Source organism: Rhipicephalus sanguineus, unplaced genomic scaffold (genome assembly GCF_013339695.2).
Source record: "Rhipicephalus sanguineus isolate Rsan-2018 unplaced genomic scaffold, BIME_Rsan_1.4 Seq272, whole genome shotgun sequence".
Taxonomy (NCBI): Eukaryota; Metazoa; Arthropoda; class Arachnida; order Ixodida; family Ixodidae; genus Rhipicephalus; species Rhipicephalus sanguineus.
The window spans coordinates 14,777-37,950 of NW_023614914.1; the positions used below are offsets into that span (position 1 = coordinate 14,777).

The 23,174-nt window shown below is 46.5% G+C and overlaps 1 protein-coding gene across 1 annotated transcript in view; it reads right to left on the bottom strand.

The window, feature by feature from the left end:
- Window positions 1-302: 302 nt before the first annotated feature.
- The window catches only part of LOC119376907 (cytochrome P450 2G1), a 31,187-nt gene continuing 8,315 nt past the window's right edge, over window positions 303-23,174 (bottom strand). Inside the window, exons 3-9 of the mRNA XM_037646576.1 lie at window positions 20,498-20,622; window positions 16,761-16,867; window positions 11,560-11,864; window positions 10,151-10,266; window positions 2,633-2,765; window positions 2,344-2,529; window positions 303-540 (exon numbers count right to left, since the gene is read on the bottom strand). Coding sequence (XP_037502504.1) covers window positions 303-540; window positions 2,344-2,529; window positions 2,633-2,765; window positions 10,151-10,266; window positions 11,560-11,864; window positions 16,761-16,867; window positions 20,498-20,622 — 1,210 coding nt within the window. The remainder of the gene's footprint in view (window positions 541-2,343; window positions 2,530-2,632; window positions 2,766-10,150; window positions 10,267-11,559; window positions 11,865-16,760; window positions 16,868-20,497; window positions 20,623-23,174) is intronic.

Here is a 23,174-nt window from a genome sequence, read left to right on the forward strand (position 1 = left end):
TTTTTTTTTATTTCAGAGTATGTGCCTGCATTGCTAAGCCATGTCATGCAATGCCTCGAGAAGTGGCCATCATTTTCAGCTGCTGAAAACTCAGTTGTGCGAAGCCATCATGACACACTCTCAGCCAAGTATGGTCCAAAGCCATCGATGGAAGATGCAAGGAAGAGGCGATATTCACGCTTTGCACCTCACACATAGATCATTGGTTGATCTGTGATCCTGCTGCCCATGTTTGGATCTCTCTCTTCTAGTGTATGTTGTTTAGTGTGCTAGGGACGATGCTTCTACACGGCCTCATCCAGTCATCGCCACTCCCAACTACTGCCCACTCTGTTACCACTGTGGAAGCTGGCCACACCTACCTCTGATGCCAGTACCAAGACATCGGACCGTGTGGTTGCATTGTTAATGTGCTTCGTCCAGTATTGTGACTGGCCATGTGACATCGTCGACTGCCTCACAGCAAATGAGTGGAGGCCTCGACGGCCATCACGTCCACCGTCATTGGTGCACTGTCTGTGTTGACCACGCTGGCCCAACCTGGGCAGGTCGGTTAGCTCATATGCATAAAACTAAAAGCAGCAACTGGTGGAGGTCTGGTTGCTGTTCGTCAAAATAGTGAAGACCTTCCACTGCCGCTCTTAATATTCCAAGGTTCAACATGACAACAGACTCTTTCTGTTGTCAAGTCAAGGATGCTGGCGTGTCTTCATTCTGAATGAAGACACGCCAGCATCCTTACAAGCCAAGAATTTCAGTGTGGGATTTGGCATGGTCAACTCTGCAGTTGCATGAAGTCTTCATGGAGTTGCACTAATTAAAGTTTATACTAGAAGTTGATTATGAATCACTGTTTGCATCTGGCTACGTAAATCTGGCACTCGTGACAATGTATCCGCTGCTGTAATTTGCTTGTCTGATACGTAGGTGATAGTGATGTCAAAAAAGTTTCTAGATACTTGGCGACAGTTTGCTTTAGTTCTTATTCTGAACACCAATTAGTGGCTTATCAACCGATTACACGAGGCCACAGTAGTGGATGGAATCTTTTCACATGCTAACAAAACCACCGGCAGCTTTTTCTATTAATGCATACTGCTGCTGCGCGATTGTGAGAGCAGGCCTGCCATGTTGCGGCAGTACAGAGTCGATTCTGTAGGAGATGGCATCTGTTAGGACTGCGATTTTCCAACTGTGCAATGCAGTGGCCATATTAGGGTTTTCCATGGGGTGCAGGCACACAAGCTTTTTTTTCCCCTTTCCACCAGTACACTAGGCAACTTGTCTTTTCTTTCAACTGAAATAAAACAAACCTTTAAGATGCCCTGAGTGTGTTTTCATTCAAGTGAAATTGAATGCTTTTGCAGTATCCAGACAACAAAGTGTTTTAAACACAAACAGAAGCGATATTTAAAAATTCACGATGACACTGTGGTCAAGTCTGCCATTCTCACCAGTATAATAAAGATGCACTGAATAGTCCATTTTCTTGGACAAATAGGCATGCATGTGCTTTCCTATCATCTATACTACTCACCTACACCCAGGAAACAGCTCATAATTAGCTGATGGGAATGTGCTCCTTATCCTGTGCAGCACACAACCGGGCAGGGGTTGGCGATTTCCTCTGCCAAGGCGGCCCCAGACCCACCAAACAAACAAACGGTAGGCGGTGTATCTCAGAGCTCTGAAGCAGGTGGAAGAAACAGAAGCATTAGGCACGAGATAGTTCTGGCAAAAGTTGTGCTCAGCTCATGTGGCCCTTCCTAGTTCCTTGTGTGGTAAATATCACGCTTCAGTGCTCATGCCTGTGAGCAGTGGTGGCTTCACTTCTACATTTTATCTTAATTTGTTCAATGTATTACTTGCATACTACGATGACATTGGAATTCAGGATGAAGGAATGGCACTCGTACATTGGGCGCTTATTGTTGGCGCATGAAGAGTGGAAGATGCTGCACGTAACTTATTCACACACACACACATGCAGATGAAAGCACTAGCCTAGTTTGCTGCACTTCCGCGTGGAACGATCACGCTAAAACTAAGCACAGCGGAGATCTCATTTACGCGCTCATATTGAAGTACAAGCAGTAACTCGGTTGTCCATTTGTGTTTATGGAAATATAATGTGGCACATCAAAACATTTGAATACTAGCCCTGTTACCGTTGCCATCCCAGCACATGCGTTCTCACGCGAGGAATGAGCGCTAAAGAATGCATATGCCGCGCGCGAAATGCGTCGGCGCTCGGCAGTCTGGTAGCCCAGAAGCCGGCAGCACGCCTTGTTATGGTGTCGTATTATCGTGCCGTATATCCACCCAATAATTCTAATTACTCACCTATTCCTGTCGGCGTGCTCGAGATAAGTGGGGTTGTAGAACTCCAGTTGCCGCCTGTTTATTTCCAATAAATCGCCGACCAAGCAAAGGAGTGGGAAAAGCGTGTGGTGCGTGATACAGTTGCTGCCCAGTCCATTCATTAGGCCCCGAACAGCCGGGACCTGGCGGCAACACACATTTTCATCCCTGTGCGCAGGCCGACATTCGCCACAAGTGCACCTGTGTAACAGCATCATGATTCCACGTGTAAATAACAAAACAGGGCTAATTATCCACAGCGAACACTTACCCCTCGTCGCGATACTGCAACGCCAGGGCTTGACGTTCGGCGACTGGCCGTCGTGGCGGCGGGTCGAACAAGAACGGCGAATCAACTGTGTCATACGTCTCTGAATCACAGCTGTCCGACAGTTCCGAGGACACTGTCTGTATCAGACGCGGCACTGTCAGTCGCAGACATTCCAGCTGATGCGCGGCGTGCTCACCTCTCTACTGTGCGCCTGCTCGTCCCGGCTGTCACAGTTTTCATACTCCGCGCCGGCGTGACCGGCATGCATTGCACGACTTCCGGTTCGTTCGTAACAACTTCTACGTCATACGTAGAGAGTGCACTCGGTTGGGTTTCGGTTTCGGTGTTGCGCTTTTTTGCTTATTTAAAATTATTCTCCAATTTGCCGAGTATTTCTGCTATCGGGCCCGTAACAGGAGTGTCTCGGGAACATAAAAGCACCATTACTTTGACATGGCCAAAAAATCGCCGGAGTTGGCCTTTAAGATACTTCGCATGTAAAAATTCGGTGTGGAGTGCACGATAACTGTCTCTCAAGTGAGGACACCTCAACCGATACACTCACGGGGGATTGGGGAAATGAAGGGACAGTGAGAGTGAAAAGAGAATGGTAAAAGAAGAAAAAGAAAGGTATGAGTGGAAAAAAGTGAGGGGGGAGGGCAGGAGAACGGGCGTCCGAGTCACCGTGGTGAGTGGCTGAAAAATTCGTTCGACTAGGCCGGCATCCTCGAGAAAAGCGAGTAGGGCCGCAAGGGCTGATCGGCGACGGTGCACGCGGCCGCTGGGATGGAGCAAGTCCTGAAGTGTCGTACACTGCAGTCCGACGAGGTGGTACTTCATGACGACCCGCTTCCGCGTATTGTTGAGAGAAGGGCAGTGAAGGTGGCACAGGGTTTCGATCGCGTCGCAATCGGTGCAGTTGCGTGCAGCGGCGCCGCGTAGACGATGCCTGCCTTCCGCGGGCCACACAGAGCCGGTCCTCAGGGCAAGGAGAAGCGCGCGCTCGCGGCGAGTGAAACCAGTGGCTGGGATGGGAGGAGGGGATGTCCGGCGGCGACCCGTGCGTCGGGATGCTGGCGCACCAGCTCCCGGCGATGGTTGTTCCGTGCCGAGTCGAACGAGCTGGCGTAATCCGTCAGCGAAGTCTCGGCGGAGTGTGCTCGTTTTGCGAGCTTGTCTGCAACCTCGTTGCCCGCGATGCCGACGTGTGAAGGGAGCCATTGTAGGACCACATCACAGCCGCGTTCCTGGAGGGCCAGCAGGCTGAGAGCGGCGCGCTGAGCAAGAAGGGGGCCTCGTTCTTCCCTCGAGAGCTGGCGCAGGGCAGGTTTCGAGTCGCAGAAGATTGCTGCGCTAGTGACGGCTGGCGAATTGCGCAGGAGGTCTGGTCTGCAGCCAGCTGGAGACCGACTAGCTCAGCTGTTGTTGAGGACGCACAGTATCGTAAGCGGCACTGTCGTTCCGAGCTGAGCTGAGGGGCTATGCAGGCGGCCGCGGCTGAGCGATCCTGCAGGACGGACCCATCGGTGAACACTTGCGGCCTCCCGGCCAGGTCCTCATACATCCGCGCCGCGGCCTCCTGTGCAATGGCACTGAGGGGGCTGTGGCGTTTGCATCCAATGCCTGGCAGGTGCAAGTTCACTCGAAGGGGCACTCGACGGTGAGGGGGTGGCCAACGCGAAAGGCGTGCGGGATCGTCAGCCACAACACCGTCGTACACGCCGATAAGTTGGCTGACACGTGAGTTTGGCCACAGCACGTAACCGCGAGAGGAGGGGACCTGCATCAGGCGCTCGGTGGAGACGCTGCAAGTGGCACAATGCGCGCAGGTTCGCCGTGGGTGACGCAGGCCACGCACGAGCTTTCACGAGGGTATCGGCCACACAAGAGCCACGAGGCATTCCGTGACACATGCGGGTGACTCGGCGGTGGTCCTGGTCGATCAGTCGCCATTGTGGCGCCTGGAGTTTGCAGATCGGCAGTGTGTAATGGATGGCAGATAGAGCCATCTCCTCGTAGATGGTGCAGGCGAAGGCAGCGGGGCAGCTGTTGCCGCCTGCGATTAGTTGGCGCACGGCCAATTCCACGCGACGCGTCGTCTGGCGTACACGCCGCACCGCCGGGAACCATCGGAGGCGATTGTCTATCGTCAGGCCGAGGTAGCGGCCTGACGATAGACAACTTGGAATACAAATATTCCAAGTTGTGTGCGCTATTTTCTGCAACGATCTGGCTACAAGGCTGTGCAATAAGTAAGCAGGAACACTTGCAGTGAAAATGAAAATTTCACACACAACCAAGCTACACGCACAATACAGGCACTGTGTCCAGCGCCAGTGTTGTGTGTGACTTTGCACGTTCCCACCGAAATTTACCCTGCTCTTTTATAGATCCGATCGAAAAATGTTGTAACTTACGGCAGAACACAGTTACGAGTGTTTCCATGCACTGCTTAACAGTCACCACAGGAGGCCTGTTCTATGACTGAGACTCTGACTCGAAAATATGCGCACATGCGAGGTGTATCAGAAACATCATGAGAAAAATAAAACACTCATTCCACTGTGAGAAGGAGGATGACCAGCGGGGGTGTTCAGCACACGACGCAGACGTGGCACAGATATTCGAGCCGTAGCTGATCCCACGTCCACGAAATAAATCCGAAATATCTGCTCAGAACCTCCATTTTGAAGATAGTGTATACTCTTTTAAAGCTTTTTTTTTCGTTCGAGGAGAATGCCTTAGCCTCATACAGCTGAAATGTAAAAACAGAACGTGCAAGTGAACAGCATAGCAGGACACTCACAGTCTAGGAAGACCCAGAGGCACCGACGCCTTACAGCGTTCAGCTTCTACGACACAGGCGAATGTAAACGGCATTCGTTTTCGATCCTCCCATGTGGGCTCCCTGTCCGGACCGAGTACGTCGTCGATCTCTCGCTGGACTCGCAGCTGTAGGGTGTCTGGGTTCGCCGCGAAATTGGCTAAGTTGAAGAGAACAGATGCAGTGGCGCCTAATATGCCAGCGCCGATGAACCCCTTGACGTTCCCACAAGGTGACGGTCTGCAAAAGAACGCGGGGATGGAAGTTGAAACTATTTGAATAGAGAATCAGCTTTATTAGGCAACAGCAGGCGTGCACTGATTTGAAAATCGCACTTGCTAAATCGCATCACACAAATGCTCTCACGTATGACGCCTAATTCACTTATTCAAATCGATAGGCGGATTTGGCGGAAAGAGAATGTAACACTGTCATGCGCTCCGAATTCCTATCGTTGAATCATCTACACAATTCCATACAACCACTCTGGAAATAAGGGCGTGGCCAATTGTGAAACGCTCCCCACGCCCTTTTCGTTCTATTTAAGGATACTAATCCTAGCATATCCTTTAGCCGCATGCAGGATATAAGCGCTCATGTAGTCCCTATCACTGGCCAATAAATGGCGATGCACGTTATTTTCTTTCTGATGACGAAGGTGAAAATTCGCATACTTTCTCATATTCAAAAAACGATCTACCTGAAAACATGGCGTACAAGTGCAGAACTTTATCACAGTATACATCCCGGCATTTCTTTTAATGTTAGCTGGAAAATAACAGCGGCAGAAGCGGAGTGAACTTTCATAAACACAGAGAACGTCGACCTGCGACCGATGTAGATCTGTATGGCGTGTCAGTGGTACTCCGGAGACCATGGCTGCCGTCAGAACAACCTTTTAAACCTTTCCAAAAGTATCAGGTTTGGAAAATTCAGGTATCTTTTCTTCCTTCCTGCATTTATGACTTACCTAAAATAGACTCCTTTCACAAATACGCCACCGGGCGGTGGGCTTTTCGTCCATTTCGATTTTGCAAAGTATTCCACGATATAAATCGCCATGTTTAGGGCAAGGGTGTGTGTCCGTATACGTGCGCCCGTGTAGAATGTCCGTGCGTGGTGGCCGCCGGCTATATCTCAGTCTCCGATATCCCTGAGAAAAATGCCACTGTGCCTTGCTTCGCAAAGGCTGTACAGCTGACTTCGGTGTCGTAAAAACGGCCCGTAGACTAGATGGACGAAAGATTTGGCGCGGGTGTTGAACTCCAAACCATGCATCGGCTGGCATCCGCCTCGAGATAAGGAAAAATGCTCGTCGGAGCTACAAGCTGCTGACGGAATTACGTCGTCGTTGTAGCAGCATCGCTCACGAAGAAGAGAATGGTGTCCGCCTGAGAAACGAGGCTGGCGCACGAGGCAGGAAGTCTCGAGCGGACAGTGCCGACCACTTTCGTGTATACTCCGTCTCATACCTCAGGTGCAACACTGTGTAGGCCAGTGAGACTTGGAGTGAAAAAAGGTTCAACTTTTTACGGCCCCGAATGCAGTATGTCGGAACGGAACGACAAAAAAAAAAACAATATTCTTGACCGGAACGAAAACGTAACCGAAACTTTATTACTTTGTTCCGGAGCGAAACCAAATTTTTTAAAATCGTATTCGGTTCACTAGAAAACTTAGCAATCCGGAACAACTGAGATCATGCAACGTGAGCATATATGCATATCTCAGGGTACAGTCATAGCGCGTACCTCAGGCAGGAATTCCAAAGCAAAGATATGTTCAAATTGCGCGAAAAACGAAAACAGTGGCAACCAGAGATGTTTGTCTCTTAACGCAAGTATAGACCGCGCGCCTGTCACGCAGGCCAGCGTTTACAGGGCATTGGCAGCGTTGAAGTTTGTTACAGCGAAAGCTGTTATGAGATACGACAGACAATTTTGCCGCAATAATTGCCCGCCGCCGCCCCCAGTGTCGGGAACTTACAAAAAAAAGATGAATTGAGAAACAAGTTTCCATGATCGCATGGGATTTTTATGCGCGCCCTCTGCCTGACAGTCGAGTATCCCACCACAGTGTCACGCTGGTGCTTGTAACTACTTCGCAAATATACTCTATACAGGCGTAACGTCGGGCAAGGAACCGCGTTAACATATGTAATATAGCGTGGCAGAAGAGTAATATAACAACTTGGCGTCACACAATGCGAATTGCGCGACGAGTCGGTCGTTGAGTGCTTCCAACCCGTTACGAAGGGCTCAGCCATAATTCTTCATCGTCATCAAGTACAGTACAAAGTTCACTTAATGCCTAACAGATGTGTAACGGGTACAGCGATTGTCTGAAGAATGACGAAAAATGGCATAGTGGGTGCTTTGCTATATGTGTAGTTCAGAAAAATTACGGTGATTTATGGCGTAGTGGGTGCCTTGCATGTTTACTTGTACTAGTTGCCCCATGAAAGTCTACAACGGGTTCTGAAAGGTCGCTCTTTCAGCTTTCGCTATGACTGTGCCTGCGTGTTCAGCGAAGGCCTGGATATTTTTTTTTATCATAACAACGGTTTCGGACATCAGAGGGTACACTCAATGACGTGCTGCTGCTGAGATCGTGCTTAATCCCTACACACAACGCCCTCAGCCCGCTAAAGAAATCCTAATTGACTTTTGACAAAATAAATAATATGACTTTGAAGGGTACGCGGTTTGTGCTAGTTGGTAGGAATTCGTGGTACAGTTACTTCCGCTCCTCTGAAGAACGTGGGAAGAACGTGTTTTACACCTGTCAATTTTCTCAAGAGGAGGGCAAGTAATTATATCAGAAATGAAATGTTTTTTTTTTCATGAGTACGTTAACTTCAAATTCTTGCATAAAAAACGGTTCGTTTTCGTTTGGGCACCTTGCTGGAATGTGATTTCTTTTTTTAATTTTTAGGCTGAGAATGCATGAAGATAAGCCGGTCGCGATGCCTCAGGCCCAGGCTCGTGCTACACCTACACACGCATTCACAACCGCGAAAACCGACGAAAACAGACGCGCGGAGTTATACTTTCCGGTGTCCGAACTTCTTGCATAGCTTTAACAGCGTTGCACTTGATGCGTTAAATGGAGTGCAGTCAGGTCCGCCGAGGCTTCACGACAACTGGGACGTGAGCCTCGTCCTTCTGTTCGGCACAATATATTTGTTACCATGGCTTGGCGTCATTACTGCCCTACTGCTTCATCAACATGCCCTTACCCCGCCGACTACACCGACAGACTGCGAGATTAATCGCGCACATTTGGTGCCCCGGAACCGCGCTGTCAGCAAACGTACTACCTAGAGCCCATATTCTCGCAGAACGGTCGATGTCGGAAGCCACTGCAACGCGCTTACGATGGTCCATACCACGTTCTCCATCGCGCGGACAAGCATTTTACGTACAAATCCATAACATGCCTACGTACACAGCCTAGCGCTTCCACGACCATAATGGCAGCGAATTGTGCCGAGCTGCAGCGCGCCCATTTGTTTACACTGATAATATTCTAATGTCCGTGGCTTACTTTTTTTTGTTCTCGTCGTGGTAGCCTCGTTGGTGATACAATGGAACACATCGTATCAGTTATCTTTAGCAATACATTTCCGGCACGATTCCCAACAGGTGAGCTGGCTGCCGCGCTAGCGAAACGTCGCGCACCAGGAGTTGGAGTCTCGCAGAGTGTCGTCCGCCGCGGCGATCTAAACATGGCGGCTTCTGGTAGTTCGCGTGAAGGGCACTCTTTTACGAAAAGTGTTTATTGAGGTATTTTTAACAGATTAGCTGCACAGCACATATTTCTTCGAATGTGGATTAAAACTATACCAACGAAAGCGAAACGAGGGCTGCGTATACGTATAGCTTGATCGCCACAGTGTAAGAGCCCTTCCTTCGTATAATCGAGGAAGCAGAACAGCTCGCTATAATTTAAAGGCCACAATACATTTCCGCCGCTATATGCCACGAGAATTTTGTATCTTGTTTCAACACTGTATCCTTGGACGCAAAGGAACTCTTGCAAGAAAATCTGTTACGCTGTAGCGCTCGCACACGAATAGACTAAATTACATATTTCTATCGCACCAGTCTTTCGCATTACGTCCGGAGTCTTTACTGCGTTTGTCAAAACGGTCAACGCCGATTGTAGGTATCAATTGTGGTTCATGATTTCCTTGGCATTTTGTCTTGGGTAGGCTTCGTTCAATACCAGTGCATGTGATGAATAGAGACATGCCACTGGTCAGATTTCCGGCGTTCTCGATGCTTCCAATATTCCGGCCTAACGTTTTCATTCATTTATTACACAGCCGAATTCTCACTCGTGTTGCAAAAGAAATATTTGCGAAATTAAGACAAGTTGCCAAGTATACTGACAGAAAAAAACGCAGTCTAATGGAAAGAATGCCAGTTTTACAATTTCAATAAAACGGAAGCGCCGTGCAAGTCTAATGCCTCCTTCAGCCATTTATAACTGTATTACTATTACAAAACTTGTTATTTATCACTGTAACCCACTTTGCTATGTGAAGTGCCCGAAACGTTTTTGAGATGCACATTTCGTAAATTATACTAAATAAATGGCGTTCTTAATTCCTCACCGAAACAATTTAGGCATTGTTACTTTCTACAGACACTCATTAATATTTCGTCCGAGAGCATTACACATTTACTCACATTTAAACTTGGAATTCGTATCTTCTTTTGATTCTTCAACTTTCTCGATATAACGTCGGACGAAATTTCGCTTTCTGTCGTCGATGTTCGTAGACGGTGTTGTCAAAATTTCGTCGCTTCGAAAAAGAAAATACATCAGTGTTCAGCAATTGTTTCAACATAGTTCTCACTTACTGCTTCGAATATAACGTCTTGTTTACAGCGATGTCATAATCCTCCACTGTGTAAATGAACATCGCTTTGGGCGGTCTTTATATAATTGAGTTCGCACATTACATTGAAGTGACAAGCCATATATATCAAGCGGCTCATCATACAGAATGGCACATGGTCATAGGAAGGCAAATAATTTCGAGACAAACTTGAACAGACATATCATCACGTGGTTGTGATGCTGAAGAACTAACCAGTCAGACAATAAAGATTGCGTTATCTATTGGGTGGGCTTGGGCGAAAGAATGACAAGCAAGTAAAACTTGTAGTGCAATGGTGGTGATGTTTGTATCATCGGTCGGTCGGTCGGTCGGTCGGTCGATAGATAGATAGATAGATAGATAGATAGATAGATAGATAGATAGATAGATAGATAGATAGATAGATAGATAGATAGATAGATAGATAGATAGATAGATAGATAGATAGATAGATAGATAGATAGATAGATAGATAGATAGATAGTCAAAGTGATGAAGGTACCCTAAGAAATTATTTGAATTTAATAATACTATACGGACAATTTTATACTGATGTGTACGCATTCAACAACATATAAAATGCAACAGTGCCAGTGGACTCTTTCTCAGCTTATTTAGGAATTCGGCGGAAGCCGATGTTTTATAAACTTTACAAGAAGCCTACGAGTTGCAGCTGTAATTGAAGCAGTAATTCACCACCTAAATATTCTTAGCGAAGCAGAATCATTCAGCTTCCGCAAATGTTAACTGAGCGGTGAAACCTTAAGCTCTCCAGCACACAGACAAATGCTGGAAAACTAATTACGGGATATGCTCATAAATTTCTAAGTATGGGCAGTCGATAGCGTAGTTGGACCCAAATCTATGGGCCACGGTACCGCAAGCCCACGCGGCAACTTACACAGGTTGCGCATGCGGGCTGCGAGCGTGGTGCCACTGTTTCCAGAACGTTCTACGTACACCACTGCTGACATTTTATCCTCGTCCCCAGCGCCACCTCCTCGCTTGCCCTCAATGCCCCCACAGCGCTGCTTGTCAAGCGAACGCTGCAAAGACGAAGTGTACGCGCATCTTGCGGCTCACGTGATCTTTTCTGCACCTCATAAGCGACCTTGATATAGAAAGACCTAAGGCTTTAGCCCTAGAAAGTCTAGGTCCTTGCTGCATATCGTGAATGTGTGCGCTTTTCTATGGCAGTTGAGTGGTGCTACTTACATTATAAACTGGTCTAATTCCTCCATGAGAGCATGTCCTTTGCCGATACTCGTGTAGGGCACGTATCGGAGCAGCCGTTGGATGAATGGCGGCGCGAACACGAGAATATCTGCAACGCCGAATACCTTGAGGAGCCTGCTAACCAAGCTCTTGAACTGGAGTCGTAGGGTGGAGTTGTTGGGGATACAGCTGCCATGGAAGAAAGCTGCGATGTTGCATGTCAGGCATTCCGGAATATATCGACCTATTGGCATCGGCTCCCCGTTTGTTTTGTCTATCTTTTCCTTGAGGAGCTTGAATTCCGTCTGGTGGATTAAATACGGGAACATGAAACGCGTCGGAAGGTGTGTGAGAAACAAAAAAAAATAATGATGCGTGCTGAAGATGCCCAACAAAAAAACACGGAACGACGTGGAAAGGAGGAAAAGAGTCGATCACACAGAATAGAAAAAGGGGTCGTCCTGTTCTTTTTGTATTTTTTTTAATTCTGTGTCACCGTCTTTTATGCGCCTTTTCACGTCATGAGTCAAGACCACCGCGCCCAACCTTCTAGTGCTGTAGCCTGAATGCTCGTACAGTAACTACGCAAAGAAGGCGGGGTGCTGAGAAATATGAAGAATAAGACTCACTGCATTCTGAATAACGGTAGAAAAATGGGTGACCTGTGTTAAAGTCGGTGTCAGACTTAAGCAAGAAACCGAGAACGATGCATCGTCCGTTTTGTTCCCCTGTCCTTTACGCTGTGAACCATGAGTGAGATAGAAATTGCGTCATAAAAAGCAGTTCGCCTTTTTTCTTACGTTCGAGCATGTTGTACAATCTTGCTGCACCGGCAACACGAGCCAAAACTGCATTGTCTACCTGGTATTTCAGAAATATCAAGGTAACTGTAAAAGGAGCTACCATGCACGTTCATCATCATGTAGGTACCAGTGACTTTCACGGCGGCATGTTAAAGAAAAGTTGCGTGCCTTCAGGTTATTATGAAGTCCGTAACAGAAACTGTCGCCAGAGCCAACGTGTCGCAATTACACTAGGCTTCTTTAGCACAGCGAGTGGGTTCTTTAGGAGCATGTTCATCGTTATGTCACTTCCACTGCCCCAGCGTCAATAGCGATAGGAAGTGAATAAGCTTGTGCTCAATGAAGGCACAAGAAAGAGATAACGGGGAGCTTATGGATCGAGGTAGACAAGTGCATGTTTCAAACGGTGCATCGACATTACAAAGTAAGTGAATATAACATTTTTGACCTGGTGATGATCCATAGCTAATTCTGCTACGGTTACAGAAAAAAAAGCCCCTTGGTTACCATCCCATGAACCGGCTTATCGAAGTAAGCAGTCACAGAAACTCGCAACCATAATTTCTTTGTCATTTTTTGTTGCTGAACACACTTTGAGGTGATTGTTTCTCAGGGAACAATGGTGGTGTTTTCTGAAGCCCTAGAGGGAGCAGGGTTTCACGTTATGCTACTGGTGTGCTCACAGCATGTACCTCACTTATTGTCTCAGTGTTTTTCCACTCTCACATAGCTAGGCATTTATGTTTGCCGTGAAATATCGCGTGCCAGTGCACTTGAGATTATCTGCCACAAATATCGTAGAACGGCAAGCCTTTCGCTTTATGTACAATCCCTTCCTCCACGATTAGGGTAAGGCGGGGAAAAACGCGACAAAATTTTAAAATAGTGAATATGTTTTTGTATTTCACTCTTTACCATAACATGACAACACATTAACATTTTTTGGGGGGGGGGGTACAAGGTATGTGCTACATAAATATGGCCATGCTGCGACGAATCAATGTATTATTTAAAAAAGAAACAAAAAATGCACCACATGTCTCATTTTGCCAACTAGACGCGGCGTGAGGTGAAACGAGACAGCGTGAAAAATTTGATCCTTTCAGTTCTTGCAGTACAAGCACTTCGAATTCACTCCGTGGGCAGCCACGCAGTCTTCATGCGCCCAGTCTTTGCACTCCACGCATTGAATCCACACAGAACCCGGCGCTGTGCTGCTCTGAAACTCCTGAGAAGCGTTCAGTGCTTTTTTCATGTCGTTTTCCTCCCAGGAAACTCTAGATGATATTTTCTTGTACGTCCGCACGATACTTAACAAAACAATATGTGCTATAATGAGCGTAAATAAATGGTTCACTTAACTAGAAACTCTCTAAGGCAATTCAATGCCTTTTCGTCGCGTTTTGACCCTCTCAAATACCCTCTCAAATTCCTTGAAACAAATGCCCGAATTAACCCTTTGCGGTCCAAAACCTTTACCCACTTTCCGGCTCTAGTGGTCCGAAACTATTTCGCCAGTTTCTGGCGCCGCGAATAAAAACACAAGCTGTGGAAGAGAAACGCACAGGATATTTATTTTTGCTCCTGCATTCTGCAGGCAACTCTTTTAGTGATATTTGGGCAACGTATGATACCGCTCAAAGCATTCCCCTGTGTGCAGGCCAGGGTTATTACTGCAGGTTTCCACCGCCGCCGTCGTCGTCTTCGTCACTCACTTCTGTCGAATCACTGTCATCACTGTCTGGTGGAGGCACGTAATTCTCTTCCTCACTAAAGTCATCCTCGCTTTCGCTAAAAGCACCGCCGTAAAACGCACGCGGTGAAAACCTGGCCATGCTTCTCAGCGAACCGCGCGCGCGAGTGGGTACGCTCTAGGCCCCGTGCTGATCATAGTGCTGCACCCTAGTGTCAAAAAAGTAAAACCTCAACAAACAAAGCTCACTTATTCCTCAAGAGATGGCCCTTCATGTATACAAAAAATGCGCGCGACTCGCGGTGAGAAAACAGCAAAATTTAAACCACGAACACCCTTGTCGGGCGGGGCCCGACAGCGGACCGCTACGGCCGTGTTGCGTTGTCGGGCGCTGCCCGACAACGGACCGCAAAGGGTTAAAAAAAATTTCACCTTTGGCCCACTGCACCAAATGAACTAAACTTTTGGTGGCCTGTAGCTAGCGGTATAAAGTAACAACATAAATATTTACATTGTTGTACTGATGCCGGTGTAACTTCACGCATGGATCCGAAAATTTGGCCGAGCAGAATTTCGCCCCTTTTTGGCGGGTCAGAAACACACTGACCTCAACCGCGCAATTTTTACCGCGTGAACGCTGTGAGCAATCATCAACTTTTACACATAAAATGTCGAAAACTACCGGCACCTATCGCTGAAAAAGGTACTTTTTGTATTAGCTATAGAGGGCATCAAAGTCAAAATGTCGCGTTTTGCCCCGCGTCTCGTTTTACCCCGCCTTACCCTACTGTTCGATATACATATATAGGAAAGAAGTGTTAATTTTAAGGGCTCGTTTTTCTTTGTTACATACAATATTAATGAGCACTAACAGACAATAATGCCAAGGAAGCATAGGGGATGTTATTAGTGTTAAATGTAGGGTAAATGTCAAGAAAGAAAAGTGGACGAAAAGATAACTTGCCGCGGGCAGGGACCGATCCTGCGACCTTCGAATAACGCGTTCGATGCCCTACCAACTGAGCTACCGCGGCGGCCATCCCCCCCCCCCCCCGTCCACTTTTTTATAGGGTATATATGTAGATTAAACGTGGGGGCGTTTAATATATATATATATATATATAGTAGAAAGATTCGTTAGACAGGAACTGTTGCAATTGATGTAGTCTGAGCACTGGTGACGTGGGATAGTTCAAAAAGTGAAGTCAGCGGCAGCGAAACACCTGCATTGAGTAAAACCATCGGTCCCTGAAGTGAAACCTCGTTATTACAGGGACATTGTGACAGGCAGTGTTAACTACCATCTGCTGAGAATATTGAATCCTTGTTAGTGTGCAAGTTGAGTCGATCTTGTTTACTCAATTTATTCAAATGTTCCATAGTTTAGCCCATTAGAAATCAGTATATCTGTTTCCATAGCGTTGCATTTTCTTCTATTAACTATTCTATCGCCACTATTTTTAAAGGTAATAATACCGAGCTACTTGTGTTGTCAGCCTCCCTAAACTAATGCTTTCACGTGACATTATATTAAGTAACAAATCTCTGAATATCTCGCAAGCAAGAGTAGTTCTAAGCATGAAATTGCTGCCGGCAAAGGCTGCTAGTTCGAGGAGATACTACCCATACTATTAAAAAGGGTATTGAGCATGTTGTTCGCCACCCGCTCTACCACAGCACAACACACTGCGCGCTGCAAGGCTGCTCACGGATCGTGGGGTAATCTCCCGAAGGAGGCGGCGCGAAAATGCATCACTAAACTCACAGACCGGTGAAATTGTGGCGAGCACAGGCAACCCTATCTCAGCCCCAAAACATGGAAGTGAAGTGTATGGTTGGCCGTATCTTTCCTTGTGACGGCTCTATTGGAAATCACAAATTAAACTTCCGCCTACTACAGAATTTACAGATTTAGTGATATCATAAAAAAAAACTGTATTGATTCGGAAGAAATATTTTGTGTAACTTGTTCGGGCAGAACTAGCGTATCTGTTGAGCTTTTGTCCAAACGCTGGGACTGGAGGCCGAGTTTCCGCAAATGTTCACTCGTTGCGAGGACGTTCTCGTTATGTTCACGTCACGCTGCCCCAATGTTTTCGCTTGAGAGCCCGGATAGCGGCTCTGGCATTTGGCTGAAGTCCATCTGAAAGGCGCCGACAAATGGAGCTAATAGAATTTTGTGCTTAAAAACAATAACCCAGTCAAAATGTTCATACGACTAGATTTTCTTGGGCGCGACGAGTGGCGCACGAATACATGTTAGTATGTGATGCAAGTGAGTTTTTTTTTTTCTTGCGTCTTAAAAGAGAGGTTGGTTTCGTGTCTAAGAGAAACAGATCAGTCCGGCAACAACGCGTTATATATTCCGTTGGCAGCAGTAGCACGACAAAGCAATCATTGCAGCGCATTGGCAACGTACGAAGAATTTACCATAATTACTCTGCGATGAATTAGAGCACGACGTGTTACCATAATGATTGGTATGATTTATGTTCTCGTGCTTTCATAATTTAATTTCATGAGGTAGAGTGAGTAAGCGCGACGTGACAAACACGTAGAAACAGATAAGGACATGCTAACCAACCAGCCTCAAGACGTGTTTTAGCCGAGTTCATTTCACGTATTAAGTATTCCACACAATTTGACATGAACTGAAATTGTATCACAAAAATCCTTCGGTATATGGAAAATTTTGCCATTCTCACCATCATTTTCTCCTCCATTTTGCAGTTCGCAAAACCGAGGTCTCGAAGCATAGTCATACAAAAGCGTCTGTTCGCCGACCATAGCTCCCCATTTAACGTCATCACACCTGCGTGAATAAGGCAAACAGTGCCGTGAATAGAACATAAACGGCGATCTATTCGAAAACTGCCGGATCAGAGGTTAAGTATAGACTTACATATACTTACGCATTTGGAATGTTGTATTAATTTAGCGCAATAACGGTATTTAGAATACCATCAATGCCTGATGCCTCAAAGTGCACGTACCATCAGTTTTGATTATGGCGTATCGTAATGTATGTACTGTAAACATACACCACACGCACACACACACACACACACACACACACACACACACACACACACACACACACACACACACACACACACACACATATATATATATATATGTACTGGAGCAGCTTTTCTCATGGGCCAAACGTACTTGGGAAGAGAAGAGACAACTAAGTAGTTATCGTAATTTTATTTGCAACGGTTTCGACCGGTGGACCGGTCTTTGTCAGGGCTTATGAGCGATTCCTACGACACAATTTTTTCTGTACCTCAAGACACCGCTATTTCATTACTGTGATATATTATTCATTTTCTTTCAATTTCCACTCTTTTTAGCCATGACGAAGCATGGCATAATGTGCATGTTGAACTTGGAGGACTTAGGCGGAGAGATTAAGGGATGTCCCTGTCTTTAGTTTGATTCAGATGGCTTACTGACAGCATCATCAACATTAGAAGTGAAGTTCAGCCAATGTTTCAGCGTGGTAAAAGAGTAAAATAAGCATCAAGCGTCGCACAACGCGAATTCTGTAACCAGGCGTCACACAATGCGAATTGCGCAACGAGTAGATCGTTGAATGCTTCCAACCCATTACAAAGGGCTCCGCCATAATTTTTCATCGTCATCAGGCACAGCATCAACAATGTGCGCATAATGCCTTACATGCGTTTAGAAGGTACCACGGCTGTCCGTAGAATGAAGAAAAATGGCATAGTGCCTGCTTCCCTGCTTCTCAAAAATTGCAATGATTTATGGCGTAGTGGGTTCTTCGCATGTGCACTTGTATTGGTTGCCAAGGAAGCACATAAGCGCATGATCCATTTCCTTGGGGTCTCAATAAGGTTCTTCGCCCCCCCCCCCCCCTCCTCTCTCCCACGTCAACGTATGTTATACAGCATGGCGGGAGAGGGAAATAACTGGTGGGCCGTTTAAAGCTTCCAACCCATTACAAAGGGCTGAGCCATAATTCTTCATCGTCATCAATTGTCGCGTCAACAAAGTGCACATAATGCTTTACAGGCGTGTAGCTGGTGCCTCGCTTCCCCGCAGAATGACGAATAATGGCTTGTAGAAGGGTACGCATTTGGGCTGGTTGGTTCATGATTACGGGTGAGAAACAGCGCTAAAAAGACGGGACAAGAAAGGACACGAGACGACGGCGCTGACTAACAACCAAATGTGCTTTATTCCTTCAGTCAGCATAAATATACTTCACCACTAACGTAATGAAACGTTTTCTGCCCAAAATAAGGTTGGTAGCCTGTGCCAGCAAGTCAACCGAGAAGAAGAGAAGATGCACTAAGAAGCACAGGCAGAAGTTTGTTGAATGTTGTCAAGAAGTTGTATACAAGATTCCACTTTCTTGCGGGCGTTACTATGTCGGGCAAACGGGGCGGTGCGCTAATGACCGCATGCGCGAGCATTTGAACAAGGTTCAAAAACAAGCTACAGATAGTCAGTTATCTCTTCACTGTAACAGTTGCGGTTGCCATCCATCTTTTAACGATACCGCTTTCTTGTCAAAATGCCATGACGAGCGCGCGCGCCTCATTTCAGAAGCTTATCACATCTACAATAGCGGCGAGGCATTTGTAAGCTTCCCCTCGATTTCCCTCCTTCCGAAGGAGATAGAATTCTTGTCTCGTTGATCGCCTTACTGCCTCTGCGCAGGCTGAGTTTTCTGTTTTTTCATTACGTTAGTGGTGAAGTATATTTATGCTGACCGAAGGAATAAAGCACATTTGGTTGTTAGTCAGCGCCGTCGTCTCGTGTCCTTTCTTGTCCCGTCTTTTTAGCGCTGTTTCTCACCCGTAATAATGGCTTACTAGGTGCTTTCCAACTTCACAAAAATTGTGACATATGGCGTATTGGGTACCTTGCTAGTGTTCTGTATTAGTAGCCCCAAGATAGCTTACCACGGGCTCTAGAAACGCCGCTCTTCCAGTTTCGCTGTCACTGTGCTGCGGTTTCAGCGCGGGCCTGCAGTTTTTTGAAATTTTGGATTTCCGCAAGGTATCGACTAGGCCATAAATGATACTTTTTCTGAAGTAGGACAGCACCCACTACACCAATATTCGTCTTTGTGTGGAAAAGCGAGGTAACCGCTACACATCTGTGAGGTATTATGTGACTTAGAATAACAGAGAGCTGAGCTAGTTGGCAAGTATTCATTCTAAAAAGACAGGGCGTGCAAACACGGACACAAGAAAGAAGTCAGGACACCACAAACGTGGAGATTGTAAGTGCACGCCAAAATTTGATGAATGCGCAGTGTTGTACCGGCATAGAAATGAAGAAACGCGCCTGATGATTGAAGCATGGCATATCGAGAATAGTGGTAGCGCATGCGTGAGCCAACCGTCGATTAACTTCCATAAAGATGAAATCAAATGCCTTAACAGTTATCTTCCACGTAGACCGCCACGCTTGCCGGATTGATAGGTTCGCCTGTTGCATGGGCATGCGCAGATAAGTTTTCGTGCCTTCTTTCATTTCAGCCGTTGTGCGTCTCCTCAGTTGTTAGTCGGCATTTGTGGTGTCCTGACTTCTTTCTTGTGTCCTTGTTTGCACGCCCTGTCTTTTTAGAATGTATTATGTGAACTTTTTTGATGCTTCGTGTGGCTGATGACGATGAAGCATTATGGCTGAGCACTTTGCAGTGGGTGGGAAGCATTAACCCACACGCTCGTTGCGCAATTAGCATTGTGTGACGACTGGTTGTTATCTTGCTCTTCTGCCACGTTATGTTGCGTAGGTTAACGCGATTACTTGCCCGACATGACGCCTGCATAGGGTCTTTTTTGCGAATGAGTTTCAAGCACCTGCGTTTTTTTTCTCATTTCATTTTTTCATGTCTATCTATAACTTCGTCATGTCTATCGGTTACGCCACCGATGGCGACGACGACGCCGCTCAAAGCAGCAATGGGCGCTTAACAGCTGCGCTCTAAAAGAGGGTCACTGCGGCTTTGCCCCTGCTTAGCTTTCTCGTAGGGCTCTTTCAGCGCTACTAGCGCACCTAGCGCGAAATGTCATCGTCTATTATCGGTATGCTTGTTTAATATTTGCCATGAAAAGAGTTCACGCTAATTATAGTATCTGCAGCAAAACGCCAGACAATTTTTCCCCGGTTATTCTGTAAGCGTGCTTTAAGAAGTTTACAAACGTAAATTTAAGAACGAGACATAGCTTAGTAGCTTTAATGGCATTAATCACAGACTGGTAATATTGTACTTCTCCAGCGAAAATACAGAGTTGCGCGTCATTTTCAACATTGAGATAAAGCTCTAAAAAATGTGTGTGAAATGTAGGCAAATTTTTTAAGTTATGTTTAGTAGATCTAATGGTTTTCCACTCTTCCGAATTTTAAATGGAGGCATATTGCTGGAGAAGTAACTTCGGCGCTTGTTACTCGAACTCACCGTTGTAATAGTCGCTGCCCCTGGTCATTTCCTGTGGGCGGTTCAGTAGCTCCTTCGCGGTGGCGAACGCTTTAAGGTTTTCATGGTCGTTGACAATCACTACTTCCCTTGAAAATAGCTGCAGCCTGAAATGATAATATTATAACGTCGCACTCATACAAAATAATTTATGAGAGTCCTCACATTTTATTTTGCTTCTCTTTTTTCCTTCAATAAATATAGAAATGCACATATTTCGTATGCCTAGGCCATAAACCAACGAGATAAAAAAAATGAGAGAAAATCAACATTACAATTGGAAAAAACCCAGAGCTGGGCTGCGGATACTTTTTTAGCACGATAGCATTGAAGAGCTCGTCTCGCAGTAATCCCGGTGTCCGCGTCGGCGTCGGTCAGTGGCTGTGAGCAAAATGTCAGCGTTGTGCGTGAGCGAAAATTCGAGATAGATGCAAATGAAGGAATACTAAAAATATTTGGTTCGAGTAGGAACCGAACCGTGGACTTCTGCGTGGCAACCTGGCGTTCTACAACAGAGCCACGCCCGTGCTCGAAGTTTCTCCAAAAAAAAAAAAAAACACTACATGAATGTTATGTATTGCGAGGGCTCTCATTAACACACGCAAATATAGCGCGGAAGAAGCGCAGAATCGCACGAGGCATCAAAATGTCTGAATTGCGCAATGAACGGTTGGTTTAAAGCACACTGGCATAATAAATTATCATTATCAACAAAAGCATCAACAACGTGCGCAGCTGCGCAGGTCCGCATGTTGCCCTACGGGCTCGGAGTGGGTACCTCGCCAACTCGCAAAAGGAATAATTAGGTCGTGGAGGGCACTTCGCAAGTGTACTTGCAGCAGGTATTCTAGGATAGTTTGAAAGGGGCACTTTAAAGGCGCACAGACGGCCCTTCCCTTGCGGCGCGGTATAGGCGTCTCCCGAGTAGCGAAGCGAGGCTATCAATTGAGAAGGCGATGCGAACAGGGCCCGATTACGCTATCGCGTTCTACTCTCGAAGGCGAAGCACAAGCGTCCTCCAAGTTTTTTTATATACTTTTGGCTGCGTATAAGTCATCATAATTGCTAGCACGCGGCAATTACCTTACCTATATATCGCACTTGAGTTGCGAGAATGAATCTCACAGCAAACGACTACTCGCTAACTTAAGCTCGCGGGTGAGAAAAATTGCAGCGGCTTGCGCTAGTGGCGCAGGGATGGGTGAGAGCCGAGCTGGTCTCACGCCTCGCATCCCTTCAATGCGCTCATTATCCTGAACCCCCATCTCCGCACTGGCGTGTGTGGTTGGCTTCGGCTGCATTCGCCGACCAGATGGCCATGGTCTTCCTAGCGGAGGAATATCTATGGGTCTTATTGGTTACCTCCATGAAAGTCGTTTCTGTTCTATCTTTATTGCCACCAATGTAAGAACACGACGAAAATATATGTGCGGTGGCGGTGGTTCACGTTTCTTAGCATCGCCTATGTACCGAGGGGTCCACTGTTAAAGGGAACACTTGCGCGCATGGCATGTTTGGATTTCGTTCTCTTGCAAAAGCATAGTGGCTTAGATTTCCATAAGGTTCCTGGTGGATGACAGTTCTGAGTTCTTTTACCAGACTAGTTCAGTGTATGAACGATGTTCCCCTATCCACTAGCTGCTAGAGGGCCAGCAATATGAAAGGTGCTCATTCAAGTGTTCCCTTTAACAGTGGACCGTACTGTACATCCAGCGATAAGGAGTGTACATTTGTTAATGCTTGGCACCTGTACTTAGTGAGTTTTTACTCGCGCCATGTGACAGAAGTCTCATAGCTAGCCTTCACGAGACAAGCACAGTTTATATATCGCTTTGTTCACTGCTCATTAGTTTTTGTATCGTGTTTATCAAACTAACCCACGGCTAACCGAAAGTGAAGTGTTGGACGTTTTTCTGTATAAAATGAAGCTTCGCATATTAACTTCTGAGTTTGCTTGTGACAAGAAGCTACGCTTTTTTTTACGACGAAATTCATTTTAGACCTGACCATGTTCGTTGGCGTTACGAGCCTCGGTCTAAAAAAATGTCCGCCTTTTGACGTCCGCGAAGCATTGCGCAGTCCTGCCTAAAGGCAGCTTTAACACGCTCACTCCATCAACAGGTGGAAGGTATCGTGATGTAGGAAGTTGACCGACGCATTAATAGCCAACAACAGAGGCCTCATTCCAGCGCTGCTGTAATTCCCTACGTGTATAAGGTTCGCCTATGCGAAATCAATTAGCTACAAAATGTGCGTACAGGATGCGTTCAGCGCGTTCTGCAAGCCCTCTGCTCTAGGCAGTGTGGTGAACAATGTAGTCCCCGAAAAGCAAGCCTGTGTGAAGAAACATGCAAATCGCGTTGTAGAGACTATACGTGCGACTATGCGTAAGATTGCGCTTACGTGTGACCGCTTGTGTATCGGCGAAACAGACAATGCGTAAATCGCTCTTTAGGAGACCGCGCTTACTCCATCAAAGGCTTTGTCCCGAGCGATTTCACTGATCATTGTAAAAACTGCGAATGTTAGCCAATTTTTCGCTTGGTCATAGACCGCTGTATTGGGCAGCATGTATGCACTAGATAAGCAAAGCATTCCACACACAACAACACTGTGATTTTTGTGTAAGCGTGCCTTCAATTTGTTATCACACCTGTCT